Source organism: Miniopterus natalensis, chromosome 4, assembly GCF_054644295.1.
Source record: "Miniopterus natalensis isolate mMinNat1 chromosome 4, mMinNat1.hap1, whole genome shotgun sequence".
Classification (NCBI taxonomy): domain Eukaryota; kingdom Metazoa; phylum Chordata; class Mammalia; order Chiroptera; family Miniopteridae; genus Miniopterus; species Miniopterus natalensis.
In genome coordinates this window covers 86,208,431-86,228,120 of record NC_142084.1, presented here as the reverse complement: position 1 = coordinate 86,228,120, position 19,690 = coordinate 86,208,431, and the positions used below count along the sequence as shown (strand labels likewise).

Here is a 19,690-nt window from a genome sequence, read left to right as displayed (position 1 = left end):
ACATTCCAATGAAATGAATATTCTATTCCATTCTTAAATATTTAAACTTAACCTCATAATTAAGAAACACATTTTAGGCCCTGGCCAGGTAGCTCAGTTGGTCAGGGCTTCGTCCCAATACACCAAGGTTTCAGGTTCAACCCCTGGTCAGGGCACATACAAGAATCAACTGCCCTGGCCAGTGTGGCTCAGTGGTTAGTCAGCCCACACACCGAAGGGTCTTGGGTTTATTTTCCTGTCAAGGGCACACACCTGGGTTGCAGGTTCAATCCCTGGCCTGGGTCAGGGTGCATGCGGGAGGCTACCAATCAATGTGTCTCTCTTGCATCAGTTTCTCTCTCTCTTCCCCTCCCTCTGTCCCTCCCTTCCACTCTTCTCTAAAAATCAATGGAAAAAATATCCTCAGGTGAGGATTAACAACAAAAAAAAAATCAACCAATGAATGCATCAATAAGTGGAACAATTCTCTCTCCCTAAAATCAATAAGTAAAAAATTTTTAAAAACACAACTGAATAATTTTAATTAAGGGTTCTCAAACTCTTCTGCACGGCATATCCTTATAATAACCTGTTACAAAGAAAATAGTTCATCTTTTTGAAAACATGGTGCTTATTAAAGTAATTTAACATATCTAAGAAGTTGCTAAAACCAATTCTGAATGCATAAATAGTGAAATACACGCTTGTAAAACCATACTCATTTAATTTTTTTCAAGAGGTCCTTCCCTGGACCTAATGTTTGTTTTCTGATTCAACAAAGAGCAGATAACCAATGTTTTAAGAAAAGGTATTTATTATTTACACCACTCAAATAGTCCCGTAAGAACAATGTACACCATGTTCATTTGAAAGAATCAGATTCCTTTCAAATACAAGAACTGTATAAAGCAATACTGTCAACACAAAACAGTGGTCACATTACATATCTGCAGGCTTAAGCATTGCAAATAATTTTTTTAAGCTTATAGCTAGATATTTTCACTGAAACACAGTGTTTGCACTTAGACAAGATATAGCTAGAAGAGAGCAAAAACTTTTTGTTCATGCTTTTTAGGGCTGAATCAGTGATATGTCCCACTTTAAAATATATTGCCTTTAACTGCTTTTGTGACAATAGTTTTACGCAGAAATGTTTCTACTTAGCCACCAAAAAGAAACATTAGTGTTCCTTAGTTTTACTCTTCAATCTTATGTTTTCTATTTTTCATACTATGACATACTGCTTTCACAGCTGACATTTTCCAGTTTTACTCAAAGAACACTGACACACATACAGCCAAACTGAGACAGCTCAGAATTTAGAGATGTCAGTAGTGGAGTAAGAAGAGAAGCTGTGTCTATGACAAAGGAATAAAAAAACTGTTGGTGATTTTAAGTATACCAAACTAGGTTCCTTACTGAAAAAATATTTTTTTGGTTTTAAAGGAAAAGCAATAGTTTCAAGATGGGTTTGGTCTTAGACTGAGTCAAACAACAACACAAATAAGGCAGGAACACAAGACATAACTTGTTTCCAAAGTCACAAAATGACACTGTTGAGTATACATTTTTGTACACTTTTTGTTTGTGTGGCATGGGGGGTGGAGGGGGGACACCTCAGTACTCAATCCTGGAGAAAATACTTTTCAAGAGTAACAGTATATTCACATGGGGGGGGAGAGAATATTTTTAGCATATTGCTATAATCTTCAAAAAATATAAAATTAAATTTACAAAAAACTGGAAGACCAAGTATAAGCAGTCTGGTATTTGCTTCAGTGTCCAGCACTATTATAATGATTTCTAGCATCAAAGCAAGAGTTCATGGATCTCAAGTATCTTCAATAACTGCCAGCATAACTTGGAACTACTGTCCTTGTTTCTTTGAGAGATACCTGCAAGAAATAAAAGACATCCAAGCTGTATCATGCTAAATTCACAGTAACAATCTAACTCTCTCCCCAAAGGAAAGTAGTTTATTTTAGTAATAAAACTTTTTTTTTAGAAGATTATTATTTTTAATATGTCTTTATTGATTTCAGAGAGAGGAAGGGAGGAGCGAGAGATAGAAACATCAATGATGAGAGAGTCATTGATTGGCTGCCTCTTGCACGCCCCCAACTGGGGATCGAGCCCGCAACTGGGACATGTGCCCTGACAGGGGAATCAAACTGAGATCTCTTGGATCATAGGTCGATGCTCAACTGCTCAATCACACCGGCCAGGCTAACAAAACTTTTTTTAAAGGTGAGTAATAACTGTTAGTAATCACTAATACCTTTTGACTATGTGCCAACCACTGTTCTAAGCATATATTCTTTTTTTTTTTTTAAATATATCTTTATTGATTTCAGAGAGAGGAAAGGAGAGGGAGAGAGAGAGAGATATCAATGATGAGAGAGTCATTGATCGGCTGCAGCCCGCAACCCGGGCATGTGCCCTGACTGGGAATTGAACCCTGATCTCCTGGATTCTAGGTCAACGCTCAACTGCTGAGCCACACCTGGCTGGACTAAGCATATATTCTAAGTTCATTTAGTCCTCACAACAGCTCTATGAAAAGTTTTCTATTAGAATTTATTCGTTTTACAGAAACAAAGAGGTTAAGCAATTCACCCAAATTCACAAAGCTAGAAAGTGGCAGAACTCAAATTTAAATTAAGAAGACCCTGGAGGTTGTACTCTATCACTCTATAATGCCTTACTTCCAAATAATTAGTATTGTAATTTCCAAAAAACACCCAAAAACCCTTCAAACTCCACTTAAGTATCTTATTTTTCTTGCACAAAGACAGTGGGCCAAAGATGCTAAGGGACTCTGATCAAGAGTGTAAAGATGAAAAGACATTCATTTACTAATCAAACAAAGTTTTCTTTGTATTATTTTATAGGAATCTACCACTAAATTAAAACTTTTATTTCTCTTCTTTCTCAGAGCTATGAATTACCACACTCAGTGGTAATGGGGGTGAGGAAAGAGTTCTTAAAATCATAACACCTGGACAAGTTCTGATGCTGCAAAACTTGCTCACTTCCTGGCATTGTAGCACTTATACCCATCATTTAGTTACATCATCTACAGTTTGGAGATGGGAATAAAAATGCCAGCCTTATAGTCCTAATAAGATTGTGATGCTCTAATACAAAGCTGTATGCCAGAGGAAAGTCAGAAGTGAAATTTGAAAAGCCAAAGTGTTGTTAGTTCATGAAGAGTTTTTGCCCTGTTGCTGTATTAATGGAATCAGATCTTTAAAGATCTCATTGCAAATAATTACTTGAAGTACATAATAATCCTGTTCACTTCTCAGATTTTTCCCTGCTTCAAAATCTTGAATTTTTTTTATTTTTATGGGACAGCACTCAACCGAGCCACACTGGCCAGGGCCAAAATCTTGATGTTTATATGCAGTCTGTATGTAGATTTGTGCATATGCTTGTGCTTAGAGAAGACGAGAAAGACTATACACCAAGATGGTAACAGTGGTTATCTTTGAAAAGGAAAATCAAAAGTAATTGTTTTTCTAGTGGAATAAAGTTTTCTACCTTTTCTCCTACACAGAGAGATTACTTTAGATTAACTCTTAACAGAAAAAAATTGTAGTGTATTTTATTTTATGCTGAATTACTTTACAGTATGAGAACAGGGATCACATCCCCATGTGATTCATAAAACAATGACCTACCTAATGTCACAAAATAATTTACAGGTAGCATCATAAACATGTAGCAGTCTCTCAATTCCTCTCTATTAGAAGTACTAAAGCCCGGCTGGGCATGGCTCAGCAGTTAAGCATCAACCGTATGATCCAGGAGATCATGGTTCGATTCCCAGTTAGGGCACATGCCCAGGTTGTGGGCTCGGTTCCCAGGTGGGGCCTGCAGAAGGCAGCCAGTTGATGACCCTCTCATCATTGATGTTTCTGTCTCTCTCCCAAATCAATAAAGATATACTTAAAAACAAAAAAAAAAGAAGTACTAAAGATTTTAAGACGTGGGTGGGTGTATGAACAAGTTAGAGGTTAAGACAAAAGAGAAAAATACTTTCGGGGAAGATGTCATGGGATTAGAAAATAGTCTTACGATTTACCCATTTAAAATAAAAATTAAGAGTTATGTATATAACCAGAGTTGCCAGTTTTTTCATTCATTAATGGAAAGAGAAAATGAATAAACAATTAGCACTTACCTTTCCCAGTATTTGTGATTCAGGTCCAAAAAGTCATCTAATTTTGCTATTTCCTTGAGGTACTGAGTTAATTTTAAAAGTTCTTTGTCTTTATCTCGATTTAGGTGCGCTTTCATAAAAGGCCTTATCTATTAGGAAACAAACAGTACCCAACATTTCACATTGCAATATGAAAACCAGTACAAATATACACTATTCCATCATTTAGAGTTAATGAGATTAAAATATCACCAAGGATGTCATACGAATTCCACCTAATTTACCTTATGTTACCTTCTCAGTCTGAACCCAAAACACCAGCATAGCACTTGAACCCTGTGTGGCTTCTCTTCTTTGCATAACTGCTTAGACTTTTCCCCTTTCTATCAATCCAGCTGCTTCTTACTAATTGAATAATTTCATTCATATCACTTCATTCATAAAAAGTTAACCCAAATACAAGCTTGATTTAACATGGGAGATAAACTTTTAACACTGATATTTTCATTTCATTATTTTTCTATATAATTTTTATATAGCTAAGATATAATACATTTTTATAACCTGTTTCCTCTCTCATTTTATCTTAAGCATCTATCATTCAAGTCTCCATAAAAAACCTTTTTAATTATACAAGAGTTTTCCCATTAAAATAGTCATATTTTCCAAATTTTACAATTAATATAATTTACAATAAAATTTTTAAGGTTGATAAATTTTGATTCATTTTAAAAGCACAAAAGTCAAGTTGGTAGGCAGGGTGAAGGATTGTAATTAGTAAGGGGTATTATATCTTGAGTGGCAGTTATATGTGTTATCTTTATCACAATTTGGTAAACAAATTTTATACATGTTTCTTGGTTACAGTTCAATAAAGAGTTTTGCTTTTTCAAAGACATCAGCTCAGCCTGGCCGGTGTGGCTTAGTGGCTGATCGTCGACCCATGAACCATGAGGTCCCCCATTTGATTCCTAGTCAGAGCATATGCCCGGGTTGCAGGCTCAATAGCCAGTAGGGCCATGCAGAAAGCAGCCAATCAATGACTCTCTCATCACTGATGTTTCTATCTCTCTCTCCCTCTCCCTTCCTCTCTCTCTAAAATCAATAAAAATATATTTAAAAAAAAATAAAGACAACAGCTCAGGTATCTTTATAACTCAAAGACAGCCTTTCAAATTTTTAAATTAATTTTAGATAAAATTGTATGCCTGGAATTTGTTTCAAAATGTTAGAGAGAGGGAAACAGGTAGGGTATAGAGCAAACGTAATCATACATGAATTAGTAAGTTGTTTAAATTGGATGATGCCTACATGGGGGTCTTGTTATACAATTCTATGAAGTTCCATTTACATTTGGACCTCTCCATTATAAAAAATATATTAATCAGAGTACTCAGTAGAATCACTAAATCAGAAGGAATTCCTAGAAATACATAAGTCACCACCCCCCAAAATTCTAGTTTGGGAGAGGTATCTTTGTCTCCTTTTGAAAACTTCTTTCAAGAAGGTATTTATTAATGATCTGCCTACAATGACGTAGAAGCGGTTTTGAAATTGAGAAGTATTCTGAAATACTGTGTTTTCTCATCATGGTTTCATGCTTTTGATAGAAATCCCAAAAGAAGACTTTAGAGACCTTAAACATAAGACTGCTTATTTTATTTATTTATTTATTTATTTTTGTTTAAAATATTACAGCTGTCCCTTTTTCTCCCCAATGACCCGTTCCACCCCATCCCATCCCTCTCCCCAGTCGCTCTCCCCACCATTGTCCATGTCCTTGGGTTGTGCATATATGCATATAAATTCTTTGGTTACTCTCTCCCCCTCCACCCACCTGCCCTCCTCCATCCCTCTGACATTTGTCACTCTCATCTATGCTTCCATGTCATTGAACATATTCTGTTCATCAGTTTAAGTTCTTTAGATTCCACATATAAACGAGATCATGCGATGTTTGTCTTTCTCTGCCTGACTTATTTCACTTAGCATAATATTCTCCAGGTCCATCCATACTGTCCCAAAGGGTACGAGATTCTTCTTTACAGCTGCATAGTATTCCATGGTGTAAATGTGCCACAGCTTTTTTATCCACTCATCTACTGATGGGCACTTGGGCTGTTTCCAGATCTTGGCTGTTGTAAACTGTGCTGCTATGAACATCGGAATACATATATTCTTTCTGATTAATGTTTCAGGATTCTTAGGATACATTCCTAGGAGTGGAATCACTGGGTAAAAAGGCAGCTCCATTTCTAATTTTTTGAGGAACCTCCATACTGTTTTCCATAGTGGTTGCACCAGTCTGCATTCCCACCAGCAGCGTACCAGGGTTCCCCTTTCTCCACCCCCTCACCAGCACAAGTTGTTTGATTTGTTGATGGTGCCATTCTGACAGGTGTGAAGTGATACCTCATTGTGGTTTTAATTTGCATCTCTCTGATGATTAGCGACGTTAACCATTTTCTCATGTGTCTCTTGGCCATCCGTATGTCCTCTTTGGAGAAGTGTCTATTCAAGTCCTTTGCCCATTTCTTAATTGGGTGGTTTGTCTTCCTCTTGCTGAGTAATATGAGTTCTTTGTACACTTTGGAAATTAGCCCCTTATCAGATACATCCTTGGCAAATATGTTTTCCCAGACCGTGGGGTTCCTTTGTATTTTGAGGCTGTTTTCTTTTGCTGTACAGAAGCTTTTTAGTTTGATGTAGTCTCATATGTTTATTTCTTCTTTTGTTTCTCTTGCCCTAGGAGATGTATCAGTGGAAAGTCCACTACATGGGATGTCTGTGACTTTACTGCCTATGTTTTCTTCCAGGATTTTTATGGTTTCGTGACTTACATTTAAGTCTTTTATCCATTTTGAGTTAGGACTGCTTATTTTAAAGTTAACTTTTAATAATATAAACTTGCTAATCTTAAGGTTTGAAATGTAATATAGAAGGCATTGTGAATGATGAATATAGTACTGAACTAAAAGAATGTGAATTGTGGTCATGGATAAATTGACTTATACTCTGAAAATTCCATTTTTATTATCTGTACAAGGAAATGATATATAAGAGAATTCAGATAATCTAGACATTTTTAAATTCCTAAAAATATTTTTTTCATATGAGCAACAATGGCCATATATGTTGCCTGCACTGCTAATGAGCACTTAGGCCTTTTCTGAAAATGGTACAGTAAGCAGTAATTATACTGGAAGGAAAATCAACTAGGTGAATAGAGGGTTTTTTTTTTTTTCATTTAACTAGTTTATTAACTTTTAGACTCCGGATCATTGTGTATTTTAGTTTTGTTGCTTAATAGTGCCCAAGACCAAATGGTTGGAAAGTAAAAGTAACTTAGTAGGGTCTTGGATTGAAAATCTTATTTACCAGCCACTGGACTCTACTTTCTCTTTCAGTTTAAATCCCCTTCCTGCTTTTAAACTTGGAATCAGTTTGGTACATTGTTTATTAATAGTTTAAAAATTACTATGTTGCCTTTACATTTTCAGTTGAATGAAGGAATACAACAAAACATTACAATATACTCACTGCACTACATCCAGCTCTAAATATGAAAAACTAGAAATTTATATGATCATCTCTGCATTCAAGGATGAGTAGGGCCCAAATGCTGGTTGGGAAAATAAAAGTTTTTTAAACAGACATGAAACTAATGAATAGATGTTAACTAGGTTTACTGCAGTGATCACTTTGCAATAAATACAAATATCAAATTATTATGTTGGACACATGAAACTAATATTAGACCTCAATTAAAAATAATTTTTTAAAAATCATTCCTTGAATATCATAACTTCACCTTCTTTCCAATACACGTAATTATCACTAGTTTCATACAGAATTCGGTTTGGAGCAGTTGAATCTTTTCTTAAGACTGAAGAATATATTTTTGTACCTTATACCTGGTAAACTACACACAGGAAAAGCACTTCTCCTACAGCCTCAGAGAGAAGCCATTTTTAAAGGGTGACATAACCACCAATCTACCCCAAGTACTTTCTTTCAAGTCAACAGCTTTTATATTTGTGGCAATTCACTACCTAGATTAGCATTCTGTCCCTAAACTATCCTCATTGTACACAAAGGACAACATCAACAGTCTGTAAGGAAAGCTTCAAAAATGTACTCGCTTCAAATTTTTCTCTTCTCTTTTAAAGATCTTAATGTCAAGATTTCCACTTCAAATGGAGACTCTATTTGCATTAGAACCGTAATACAGAGCTATCTTTTCCACCTTCATATTGTACTGACATGGGCAAACATAGGTGCCAGAAATCTTAAGTTTCAAATTCCTCTCTTAATAATTTTACACTGCTACCTGGATTAAAAGTCACTATTATGCCTACCCAAGATTGCATGTGACCTCATGCTAAGATCACCACTGCCCTAGGAACCAAGTCACTTAGACTCTAACTCAAATTCTATCATTAACCAGTTACATATATGATCTTAGACAAGTCATGAACTTTCTGGTCCTCAGATTGTGTCCATAAAGAAGGGAGATGACCTTGGTTCCTTCTAGCTCTGGCATTTTATAATTCTAAGATCTCCACTTATCCTGTATTAATTTTCAAAACCTTTTCTTAGTTTCATTTAAAAACAAAAAGACCAAAAAACCCTTACTGCCAGCTTTCCAGATAACTAGAATATAACAAATTCCAAGATTTGTATCCCTAATTAATAAGATGTCTGATGCTTTCACTTTTGTCACTAAAAGTCAATGGTTAGTAAGCTTATGTTGCTCCACAAATTTAATTAAAAATAAACCACCTGGATGAGTTGGCTAACCAAGGAAGCAGTGTTCAATTTTATATACATTTTTTTAAATATTTTCTTGTAAGAATAAAGTACTTCCAAAAATGTATGAAATTCCACAGTGTTAAAGTTCTACTACATATTCCAGGTTACATGAGCACAGCAAGTAAAATTATGTTTTACCTTTAGTCCATTCTGTGGGTTCATTAGAAAATTTCTTCCTATGTCATCAAACATAATGGTGTTCTTTTTGCTGTAAAACTCCGAAAACTTTCCCCATATAACACCAAGAGGCTTCACCTTAGAATAAAAGTTCAGATTTAACTCAAATTTTATCAACAGTTCACACTTTCTTAAAAGCAGAGATAATGCAAAATGCCCTGCAGCTACACAGCTGTAAGAAAGGGACAGCTGGCTGTGTCAACAGCCCAGAACTGATGCAACATGCTTGAAAGCACAACGTATCTCGAAATGTTAACTTCTGAAAGATCTATTCACGTCTAACTGAACTGAACCCCATTATAAGACTTTCCATAATTTCAACATGAAATTTGGGGTCAAAGGCATAGTAATTGTTTAACTTAAAGAGAATCTAAAGTAATGGTTTAGATGTCTGCTGAGCAGTCACATGACTTTCTGGGCTAATACTTCCCCCTCAGAACTTGAGGGTCACATGCAGTCTGTTCTCAAAACTAGAAAACCTTAATGATGGACAATGTACCTGGCTCTTTTAATACAGAATTTAAATATTACAGTAAAACTGATTTTTCTTTAATTCAGTGGCATAGGTACATAATTTCTAGGGCACTTGATTGCCTAACTTTAAAAGCACCATAATTTATAAGTTGCTTTTATTTTTGCATTCTTAAAATGAGCCTTCAAGAAGATTAATTCCTTACACATTTATATCTGTTGGTACTTGTGTTAGGTCTGTAAGACCACACAAGAAATAATAGTGATTTCCTGTGGAAAGGAGGGTGAAGTGGCTGGAAGGCCCAAGTGGGAGGAAGATTTCTCTTATGTACATTTTATTTTGAATCATGTGAATGTATTTTACACATTTAGAAAAATAAATTTTTAACAAATTAATTTTTAGTGGTGAAAATACATTTTGATGAAGGCAGGAGTCTCATTTATGGTAATATGAGATTATAATGTAATAGTAATTATGAGATTAAATAACAGTAGTAAATGGTGACAAGGGCTGTCATTTAAAAATGTTAAGTTTTGCCCTGGTCAGGTGGTTTAGTTAGTTGGAGTGTCACCCTGTATGCCAAAAGGTTGTGCATTTGATTCCAGATCAGGGCACATACCTAAGTTTCTGGTTCGGTCCTGGGTAGTACTGGAGGCAAGTGATCAATGTTTCTCTCAAATCAATGTTTCTCTCTCACCCTCCCTTTCTCCGAAATCAATAAACATATCCTCAGGTGAGGATTAAAAAAAAAAATGTTAAGTTTTCTTTTTCTCCTTCTATAATTTAATGTAAAGAAAGCCTATTTTCTTCTTAGTGCCCTAGATACAGCAAAGAATATTAAAATATTTTAATTTTATTGAAATTTTATTTGGCCCTGGCAGGTGTGGGTCAGTGGTTAGAGCATCGACCCATGCACCAACGAGTCTCAGGTTCAATTCCCAGTCAAGGGCATGTACCTAGGTTGCAGGTTTGATCCCCAGCCTAGTAGGGGTGTGTGCAGGAGGCAACCAATCAATGTGTCTCTCTCACATTGATATTTTTTTCTCTCTCTCCATTTCTCTCTCTGTCCCTCTCTCCCTCCCTTCCACTCTCTAAAAATCAGTGGAAAAAATATCCTCAGGTGAGGAGTAACAAAAAAACCAAAATTTTATTTGCCTGAATTTGTTTGTGCTACTTGTTTACTACTGAAACAAACCCCTCAAATACTTGAAGACAAATATACATGAGCTGACACAATTAGCCAGATTCTTGGTTTTCTTGACTAACAAAGTCTCAAGAAATATGACAAGAGCTTTATGACACCCAGGGTTAGGAATCCTACATCCTCTTAAGCAGTGTTGACATTTTGTAATTAGGTCAAGCACCAGCTGTTCCCCAAACATGAACTACTTTGTTCTCAATTAGAGAAGTAATATTGCTGACTGTAAAAAAAATCTGAAAACACAGAAAAGCACAAAGGAAATTTTAAAATTACTTATAACCCAGTTAATACTAAAGATAACTAGATATTCTGATAAAATTATTTACCTTCAGTCTTTTTTATAAACAGCAGCGACCTCAGAGAGTTCACAGATCTTTTGTTAAGCTAAGGGGAACTCTGAACCAAACAGAGGTTAGAACTATTTTCTATCAGTTTTCAAATACTGCTCTATAAAATACTTCTTTCATTTCAATGATGTGTCATAAAAAAACTTTAAAGCACTAAATATTCTACATTATATGATTTAGCTGGGTCCCATTATATGGATAAACAAAAATTTATATTCCAATTTCCTGTTGTCAGGCAGCAAGGATTTTCACCCCTGTGATTTGTCACTATTATAAACACTACTATGTTTAACATTTCCCAAACTTCCTTTAGTGTTTAGATTTTATCAATGTACCACTTCAGTAGAAAATATTTTGCCTGTGATATATGTAGTATATTTCCTTTATTGAGCTAATTCCCATGCACTTAAACATTCTATTTATATTTTGACAATTTTAATAGTCTTTCCTAAGCTTTCTTAGAATGCTAAGTTCTCCCCAATTCCTATTAGTTTGTGTGTTTCCAAAAGGGACGGATCATGTCTCATCTCTTTATTCCCAACAGTGCCCATCATGGGGCCTTGCAGATAGGAGTTCAATAATATGACTAGTTACTTGACCGTAAATAAAGTGAAGAACCCTAATCTTTTTAGCCCAATCCTTTTCTCTGATGTCTCTTGTTGCTCTTCTCTGGGGCTTCACATACATCACTCCAAAGTACATGTTATCATGATGTATATGTCTTTATTTACCAGTTTCACATAGGGCATGGCAAGTCTGTTTTGGTTTGTTTTTAATATCTCCCTTGATGATAGTATTTTTTCACACCTACTGTGTCTTTAGCAACACTGTGCTGCCATCATCCTGGGACAATTATCCATGATCTTTCTTGACCTTTCCTGCATCAAGATGCTTAATTTTATAATTAAAATTCAAATCTATTAAATTCATCTTCCTAAGTCAAAACTCAACTAATACTTTAATATCCACTCAGACGTATTTCTAAACTCTTTCTATAGTTTAGTCCATCAATATAAATGCAAAAGTACATTTGAAAATAAACAAGTCTTTAAATAAAAGTAAAGTAACTTCTTACATCTATTAATCCTCTCCTTGGCGTATGCACTGTTATCATAGCAGCACTGTCCAACATGAAGGTAATCTTATAATTTGCATTTGTGCTCACTCCCAGCTCCTATAAATACAAATATTCATGTGGTTAAAATATAACAACGTAGAAAATGCCAGGCTTTGAGTTTTCCAGCTACAATTTCCCATTAATGCCAACTTTCTACCCCCTGGCCACCACCTCTTGCTTAACAACTGTCAAGTATTTTAGTTTCACTTAGCTAAGTCAATAAATGGCAGTCCAAAGAAAAAACCTACAGACAGATTACCTCCCAATTTATTATTTTAGACAGCATCACTCCTTTAAGTATCTCAAACCAGAACAAAGAAAGAAAAGAAAGCATTATCATAAAATGAGAACAGAAAGGGGAGCTCTGCTGTACTTTTTCTTGAAAAAAACACAGGTATTCAATACAATCCACCATCAGACTTTAAACAGCTCTAACTCCTGATACTGTTTTATTAATCTACTAAATGTCCTCCAATGAGAATTAAATTAACTCAACTAGAAACTTTAAAAAAAAAAATGCAGTTTCAAAACATTCTTAAATGGACTGTTTTCTGATACTTACTTTCATTTTAGCTTCAATCCACTTCATATTTGTTGCAGCTAAACATGAGGAATGATAATACAAGACATATGAAAAGCCTGAATTTCATTTAAAAAAACCTTTCTTCTGTATAAATAAAATCAGTTAAGTTTTCTAAGCAAGACTAAAAGTTCAATAAATTAGGTATTTGTGGTAATTTTCCTTTAAGTATTTATTTTTAAAGAAAAGCATTTTAGTGTGTCTTTAAGACGGAATAAAATTTAAACTACTACTTTTATCTAAAAGATACAGGTAATCAATGCTCAAAAGAACTCTGAACCTAGTAAGTTTATAAATCAAGACTTAAATTCTCTTTAAAAAAAAGTTTGATACTATTCTCTATCAGTTCCAAATTTAAATTTAGGGTGTCTGGATCCCCATTTTCTTCTATCCAGGCAATGCACAAGTATATATGTCAACATATGCAGATATTATGCGTCAAAAGTTAATGTTAAAGATTAGCCAGCTTCAATGAATTTTGCCAGGTTCAGCAAACTCAGTGCTCATTGCATCTAGCAGCTCTTAACAGGAAGTCTGAGACAACTAAATTCATAAATTGATCTATGTTATGTATCTGCTTATTGTCTGACACCAACCAGTTTTGAGATCAATGATATTAAAATATAAACCCTCACCTTTATGTGCCTTCCTGGTCTCAAGTTACTGGAATAAACCAAACAGGTATTACCAAGAAAAATGTTTAAAAGGGGAAAAAGGAGTTCAATTATTTAAAGTGAGTGTGTGTGTGTGTGTGTGTGTATCTGTATTTTTTTAAGGGCAATAGAGGTAACTGTGTCCTCAAAATAAGCATCTTTAGCACACACACACAACCAAAAGAATCACCTTTCGTGCAAAACTGGCCAGCTGAACTAAAATTTTAGAGACTGGTGTATCTACAATGACAACAATCATGAGAGGAAAAAATTTTTAATTCATTATATATTTTAGATATATAATTTTCAAATGAAAAACAAAAAGATTCACAGGTAATAAAAAGGGTTTCTACTTACTAAATAACTATTTTATGCCAGACATAGTATTAGATACTATACCGGTATGTTTACTCTTACAACTACCCTGTAATACAGGTTTATTTATCTTCATTTGTCAGATGAGGAGACTAAGGCTCAGACAGATTAACTGACTTTCCCAGTATCACATAGTAAAGACAGAGCCAGAATTAAAACCCTACTCTACTTAGTGCCAAAATGAGGTGCCCTTTTCAACATACTACCATGAAATTTCATAATTTGTAAAATAAATTATTTTAAATATATGATTGCAAAAAGTTCTCTAAATTTCTAAATCTACTTTAATAATATTTAGAGGATAAACTTTTTTCTCAAATGTCATCTCAGGTAACAGAGCTGCTAAACAAAAATTTGTTTCCTGGGAAGCTTTCTGCTGTGTCTTACAAACCAGAAAATTACAAATTTAAATATTTAATCTTAATGGCAGTGAACTCAAATTATCACTGAACAATGGAGATACTCAAATTACAAGGAAAAGTACAAAGGAAATTTACAGATTGAAATACAACTATGTGGCCTCTCATCAAAAACCTAGTACAATTAAATGTGGCATCTATAATTGATTGGATTTTATTTAACTCACACTCAGGACAGCTCTTCTCTGCTTATGATACTGCCAGAGGCAAATTTAAATGTTTGTGGGAAGGTGAGATGTAAATCAATATACTGCTTCCTTTTCAAGAAAGTCTTGCCACAAAAAAATTGTCAATTGAACTAAACAGTGTGCTCAGTAACATAGTAAATTTACTTTTCGAAGCAAGCTCATTACTTTTATCTTATCACAGACATGTAAGTTCCTGGAATGGTCCATAGACCACAAATGGGAGTTAACACTGCTTTAGTCTAGTCATTAATTTCCCTTAAATTCACATCGCCTCTATTTCTGAAGAAACACATCACTGTGATTTTTAAAATAGCATATCTTTCTCCAAGTATTTTGAAACTAGAGTGATGAAGAAAGAAAGCAACAATATCCTGAAGCATCAAAGATTCTATAGTAAAGATCAGAAAGAAAAGTTCCTAATGGGGGGTTCGGGGGATAGAGGTATCTTAGGAAAATAAGGCCATTTTAATTCTGACACCATAATCTACTCTCTTCTTATATTTAACTATTTCAACGGTATTTGGCAACTATATATGTTTATGTTGTGATGCAAGAAAGTCAAACATGATTACTAAAATTTTGCTAAAACAAGTGAAAAATGTATATTTAAACACAGGTCATTTTAAGTGATATTTTATAAATCAGAAAAATATAAGGAACCACCTTACTTCCATGGAAATCTAAACAAAAAAAATATAGCTTACACCAAATAACAATGTCATAATCTTCATATGCAGATGTTAGGAATTCATGAAGATATGGCCGCATTAATTCTACCCCAGTCTCTGCACAAGACCTATGGTCTAAAAAGAAAACCAGTCATAGGTGATTATTAGTTTATATAGTAGACAAGTACCTAATATCAATTAAACTTAGGAAATGTAACATAAACAATCAAATGCAAGCTACTTCAGAATGCATTCCACTGGCTGACAAAGAGATGTCTTCAAAGCAGACAATGTAATATCCTTACGGTCCAACTATAATTGATCAATTCTGTTCAATTTGTGAAAAGCAATAGCCAGAACTCAGGCTTATATAGTAAAATATAATTTTGTCATCTAGTTTCTAGAGCAGCAGTGGGGAACCTTTTTACTGCCAAGGGCCACTTGGATTTTTATAACATAATTCACGGGCCACACAAAATTATCAACTTAAAAATTAGCCTGCTATATTTGGTCAAACATTTAATTAACTCACCCCTAATGTAATGGTTGAAACAGCTTCTCTTTGGGGAGGTCTTGGCAGTGCAGGCCCTTGGGCCAGACGTTCCCCACCCCTGCTCTAAATTGTAGATGTTACTTTATAATATGAAAAACAAACTAGGGCTATGTATACTCACTTTTAGGCATTCACCTTCCAGATATAATCATATTTCACCAAAACGACAGGCCCAATTAACTTATAATCAAATTTAAAAACAAGTGTACATTAACTTACTGCATGTACTTAAAGTTTAGGATAGAGTTAAGTAAATTCATTCTAATATCAGGAGTTAACTAATCATTTCTTGACGATATTAGGGGATGAAATGCATATCTTTCTTTTTCTGTTGACATGAAAAATTTTTAATTCAAGAATCTAACCTGAATATAATTAAACAGAAACCAGGGATAAAATATAGAAAATGATTTTTAAATGATCCTTATAAAAATTTGAATGTTAATCAATAATGAATAACTTGGTTAAATTACTATGCACTCATAAACTAGAATTCTGTGTGACAAAAATGTATATGTTTAATTCACAGTGAATAAGACTGAATGAGAGATTCAATATATTATTAAGCAAAAGTAATAAAGATATACATACAAATACACCCTTGAAGACACACAAAAATATAAGTATAAGAGTGTTCATCTTTGGGTCTTAGGATAACAGATGACTTCTTCTTATTCTTATATGTTTTCTACAATGAATCATTTACTTTTGTAACAATAAGAAAAGCTTTCAAATATTTCACATTGCCAGGAAAAAATAAACATACAAAAGGAAAAAAAGTTGTGGATAACAGATGAAATACAATTTTAGCTGACTTACCAAATAACGTATAATCAACATCTAGTACCAAAAGCTTTTTCCCTTCCCTGGGTGGATTCAAAATTTCCACTTTATACTCTTTTACTCTGCGAGAAATTTTCAGTAGGTTTTCTTCCCTAATGGAAAAATAAAATCAGATGAAATATTCACTTTTTCTCACATTATAAGCAATTTCCTTTGATAGTGAAAAGCACTTACCTATTTTCTACTTCAACTACTTCATCTTCAATATCAAAGTCATTGACAACATCATCATTGTCAGGAGGTGGACCTAAGACATCTTCCTATTAAGATGAAAATGTTTTCTTTTACCGTGTTATCTTTAACATAAAAAATACATGCATAGTATAAAAAGCACAAATGAGAGATTGAGTTTTTCAAGCACACTGTGGGAAAATTTTAACATTTTATAATTTGTTATAAACGTTCACTGGACAGATTTGCCATGCTAAATTTGACCATTTGCACTACTGCTATACTTACAGCTAACCATATACTAACAAGTTCCCCCATATTTGTTTTCTGCTGAGTTAATATCACATTCACCACGCAGCTGCTTTTTTTTTCATTGACTGCTAAACTGACAATTTTACCACAATCAAAACTATGATACAGAAGTGTAATATAAATCATAATATCTTCAAATGGACAAATGGTAACAAAAGTAAACATTTACCAAGCTCTCCTCACGAGTTCCCATCATCATGATTTTAGTATTTGGTTTCAGTTTGAGAGCTCCAAGCTTAACATCATTTTCTGCAGGTTTGCCTACAATACAAGCAAATGACTGTTTTCTCACTAAAGTTCAGGTGCTGGTTTCACTATCCCATTATACAAAACCCTAACATTAAAAGATTCGGTACAGATCCCACAGCAGTTTTTTTCTTTTTCTTAGATTATTAACAAACTGTTACTGCTGAATTAGGCATTTCTAACACACTAAGTACCAACTAATACAAGCTTTGATTTTTTTCCCAACTATGTCTTAAGGAACACCCTTACTCAACTTACTAAACAAAAAAAATTCATGGTTTGTTTTGTTCAAGATGAAGATAGCTGTTTTCCAGAGAGTCTTGAAAATTGCACACCTAAGATAACTACAGGTTTAATGCTACTCAAAACACACCCTTCAATGATATGACACAATCACTGTGAAAGTCCTTTTTATACTGAATATCAACAATGCCTATAATTGCTAATCATCATTTTAAATCACCATTTCTTTCAAATCAGAAAAGATAATTTGGGGAAAGGACAAGGCTCAAGCTATAATGAAAACTTGTGCTGAAAGGCAGATGTCAAAACTTACACTGTTTTACCTGGGACTTCTGTGCCAAACATTTAACAAGCAAACACCAAGTATCGGAGGAATCAAAAGTAATCTTAATCCTGGTGGTATTTTCAACTAACATTTAATATTCTTTCTTGTATCATAAAACAATTTCAAGAATAGCCCTATCAAAGAAATCTCCCAAGGGGACTTATTAAAGAGAAAAGATAATAGCTAATATAAAAAATCCACATCAATGCAGAAGATCTGACATGAGGAATTAATTACCTTTAACTTTAAGTCCAAGTAATTTCTGTCGTTCTGGTAGCACTCCTGTAAGGGTCTTGAGAAACTGTTTGAGATCCAGCACAGTATCGTCTTCTGACAGTGTAGTCACTGAATATTCCTGTCCACCCCATTTTACAATGATAGGGAGAGCCATCCTTGAAACATATGTTGATACAGCTTTTGTTCAGAAAAAATACCTAGAAGAAAGGCATATACAAATAAACAAGTTAAAATAAATATATCGAAGATGTATACAAACCTGTAACTTAAGTTTTATGAGCTGTGCAGTTTGGGTTCTATTTTACAACTTGCTGGTAGAGAAACAGGTAACAGTAGTGTTACCAGAATGCCAAAAGTTATTTGGACTCAAAGTTAAAATTCCCCCAACCTTCCAATTTTGGGCTTAAAGTTACTATTTCCTCATATTCTAGCAAATTCCCTCTGTTCAACTGGAAAGTTGCAATAATGAGCTACCTGCCCCTCCCTCTCTGTTTGATCAGGTTTATGCTACAGGCAGGTTTCTCCATGATCAACCATTGTTCATTTAACACTTGAGAGGTAACAGTGAGTCATTAAGAGCACAAACTCTACAGCCCGATTATCTGGGTTCAGTTCCCAGCTCTTCCACTTATTAACTATTTGACTTTGGGAAGTTACTTGAATCTTAGTGCCTGGGCTTCCTCATCTGCAAAACAGAAATACTACCTACATCTTAGGGTTCTTAAGAAGATTAAATTAGTTCATATATATAAGTAACACAGTACCTGGAACACAGTAACATTACATAAGTATTGGTTAAAATGTTTTTGTTTTTAAATATATCTTTATTGATTTCTGAAAGGGGGAAATTTAGAAACATCAATGATGAGTCACTGATTGGTTGCCTCCTGCACGCCCTGCACTGGGGATGGTGCCAGCAATCCGGAAATGTGCCCCGACTGGGAACTGAACCACAATCTCCTGATATTAACTGCTGAGCCACGCCAACAGGGCTAAATAAAATGTTTTAAATAAGACTATAACTGAAGTGTTCCAGGCACTGTGCTAAATAAATAGTAAATGGCCATTATTTGTTTCATATTTAATACACTGGACAGTTTTTATGGAGACAATCTCATTTAACAAGGTTGTTTGATAAGAACTGTCCCACTTTTACAATGAAAGAAACCAGAGTTCAGAGAGGTTATGTAACCTGTTCATGGGCACACAGCTAGTAAGAGAACAGGTCTTCTGACTAAATATCATGTGTTTTCCCCACTACCACTGTCTCTCTTGAATTGGACCATCAATAAATACAAAACACACCGGTACCTATATAAGCACACAAAGATAAGATAGCAGCTGCTATTCTATATCAACAGCATGTAGATATCCTCCTCCATAAAGCTTATTACCAGTTTTCATAAGTCTGTTCCCCTCACAGGTCAGAGAATGAATTTTCTAATATCAAAATACTGGTATTTCCAAATGCTATCACTTATTTATTGAAGCCTTTCACTGTACTCTTCATGTATTACAACCAACTGCAAGAAAGAAGGCAAATTCTTAATATGCAAAAAAATTAAAATCTTAACATGCAAAATTAAAATCGTAATATGCAAAAATAA

General features: G+C 34.4%; 1 protein-coding gene across 1 annotated transcript; it reads right to left on the bottom strand.

Moving 5' to 3' along the window:
- Positions 1–775: 775 nt before the first annotated feature.
- UBLCP1 (ubiquitin like domain containing CTD phosphatase 1) lies at positions 776–18,301 on the bottom strand. The gene is made up of 10 exons (XM_016214001.2): positions 18,084–18,301; positions 17,202–17,293; positions 16,724–16,809; positions 16,526–16,641; positions 15,190–15,288; positions 12,833–12,870; positions 12,229–12,327; positions 9,095–9,211; positions 4,166–4,293; positions 776–1,874 (listed from the first exon to the last, which is right to left on the bottom strand). The coding sequence occupies exons 1-10, from the start codon at positions 18,235–18,237 to the stop codon at positions 1,847–1,849; spliced, it is 957 nt and encodes a 318-aa protein (XP_016069487.1). The 5' UTR covers positions 18,238–18,301; the 3' UTR covers positions 776–1,846.
- Between the last annotated feature and the right edge of the window lie 1,389 nt (positions 18,302–19,690).

Excerpts from the sequence above, each read along its gene's own strand:
- UBLCP1 (XM_016214001.2), bottom strand. The coding sequence starts at position 18,237 with ATGGCTCTCCCTATCATTGTAAAATGGGGTGGACAGGAATATTCAGTG. Across the intron at positions 16,810-17,201 it reads GAACTCGTGAGGAGAGCTTG|GAAGATGTCTTAGGTCCACC; the intron begins GTAAATGTTTAC and ends TCATCTTAATAG. Across the intron at positions 15,289-16,525 it reads TGTTGATTATACGTTATTTG|ACCATAGGTCTTGTGCAGAG; the intron begins GTAAGTCAGCTA and ends TTTTCTTTTTAG.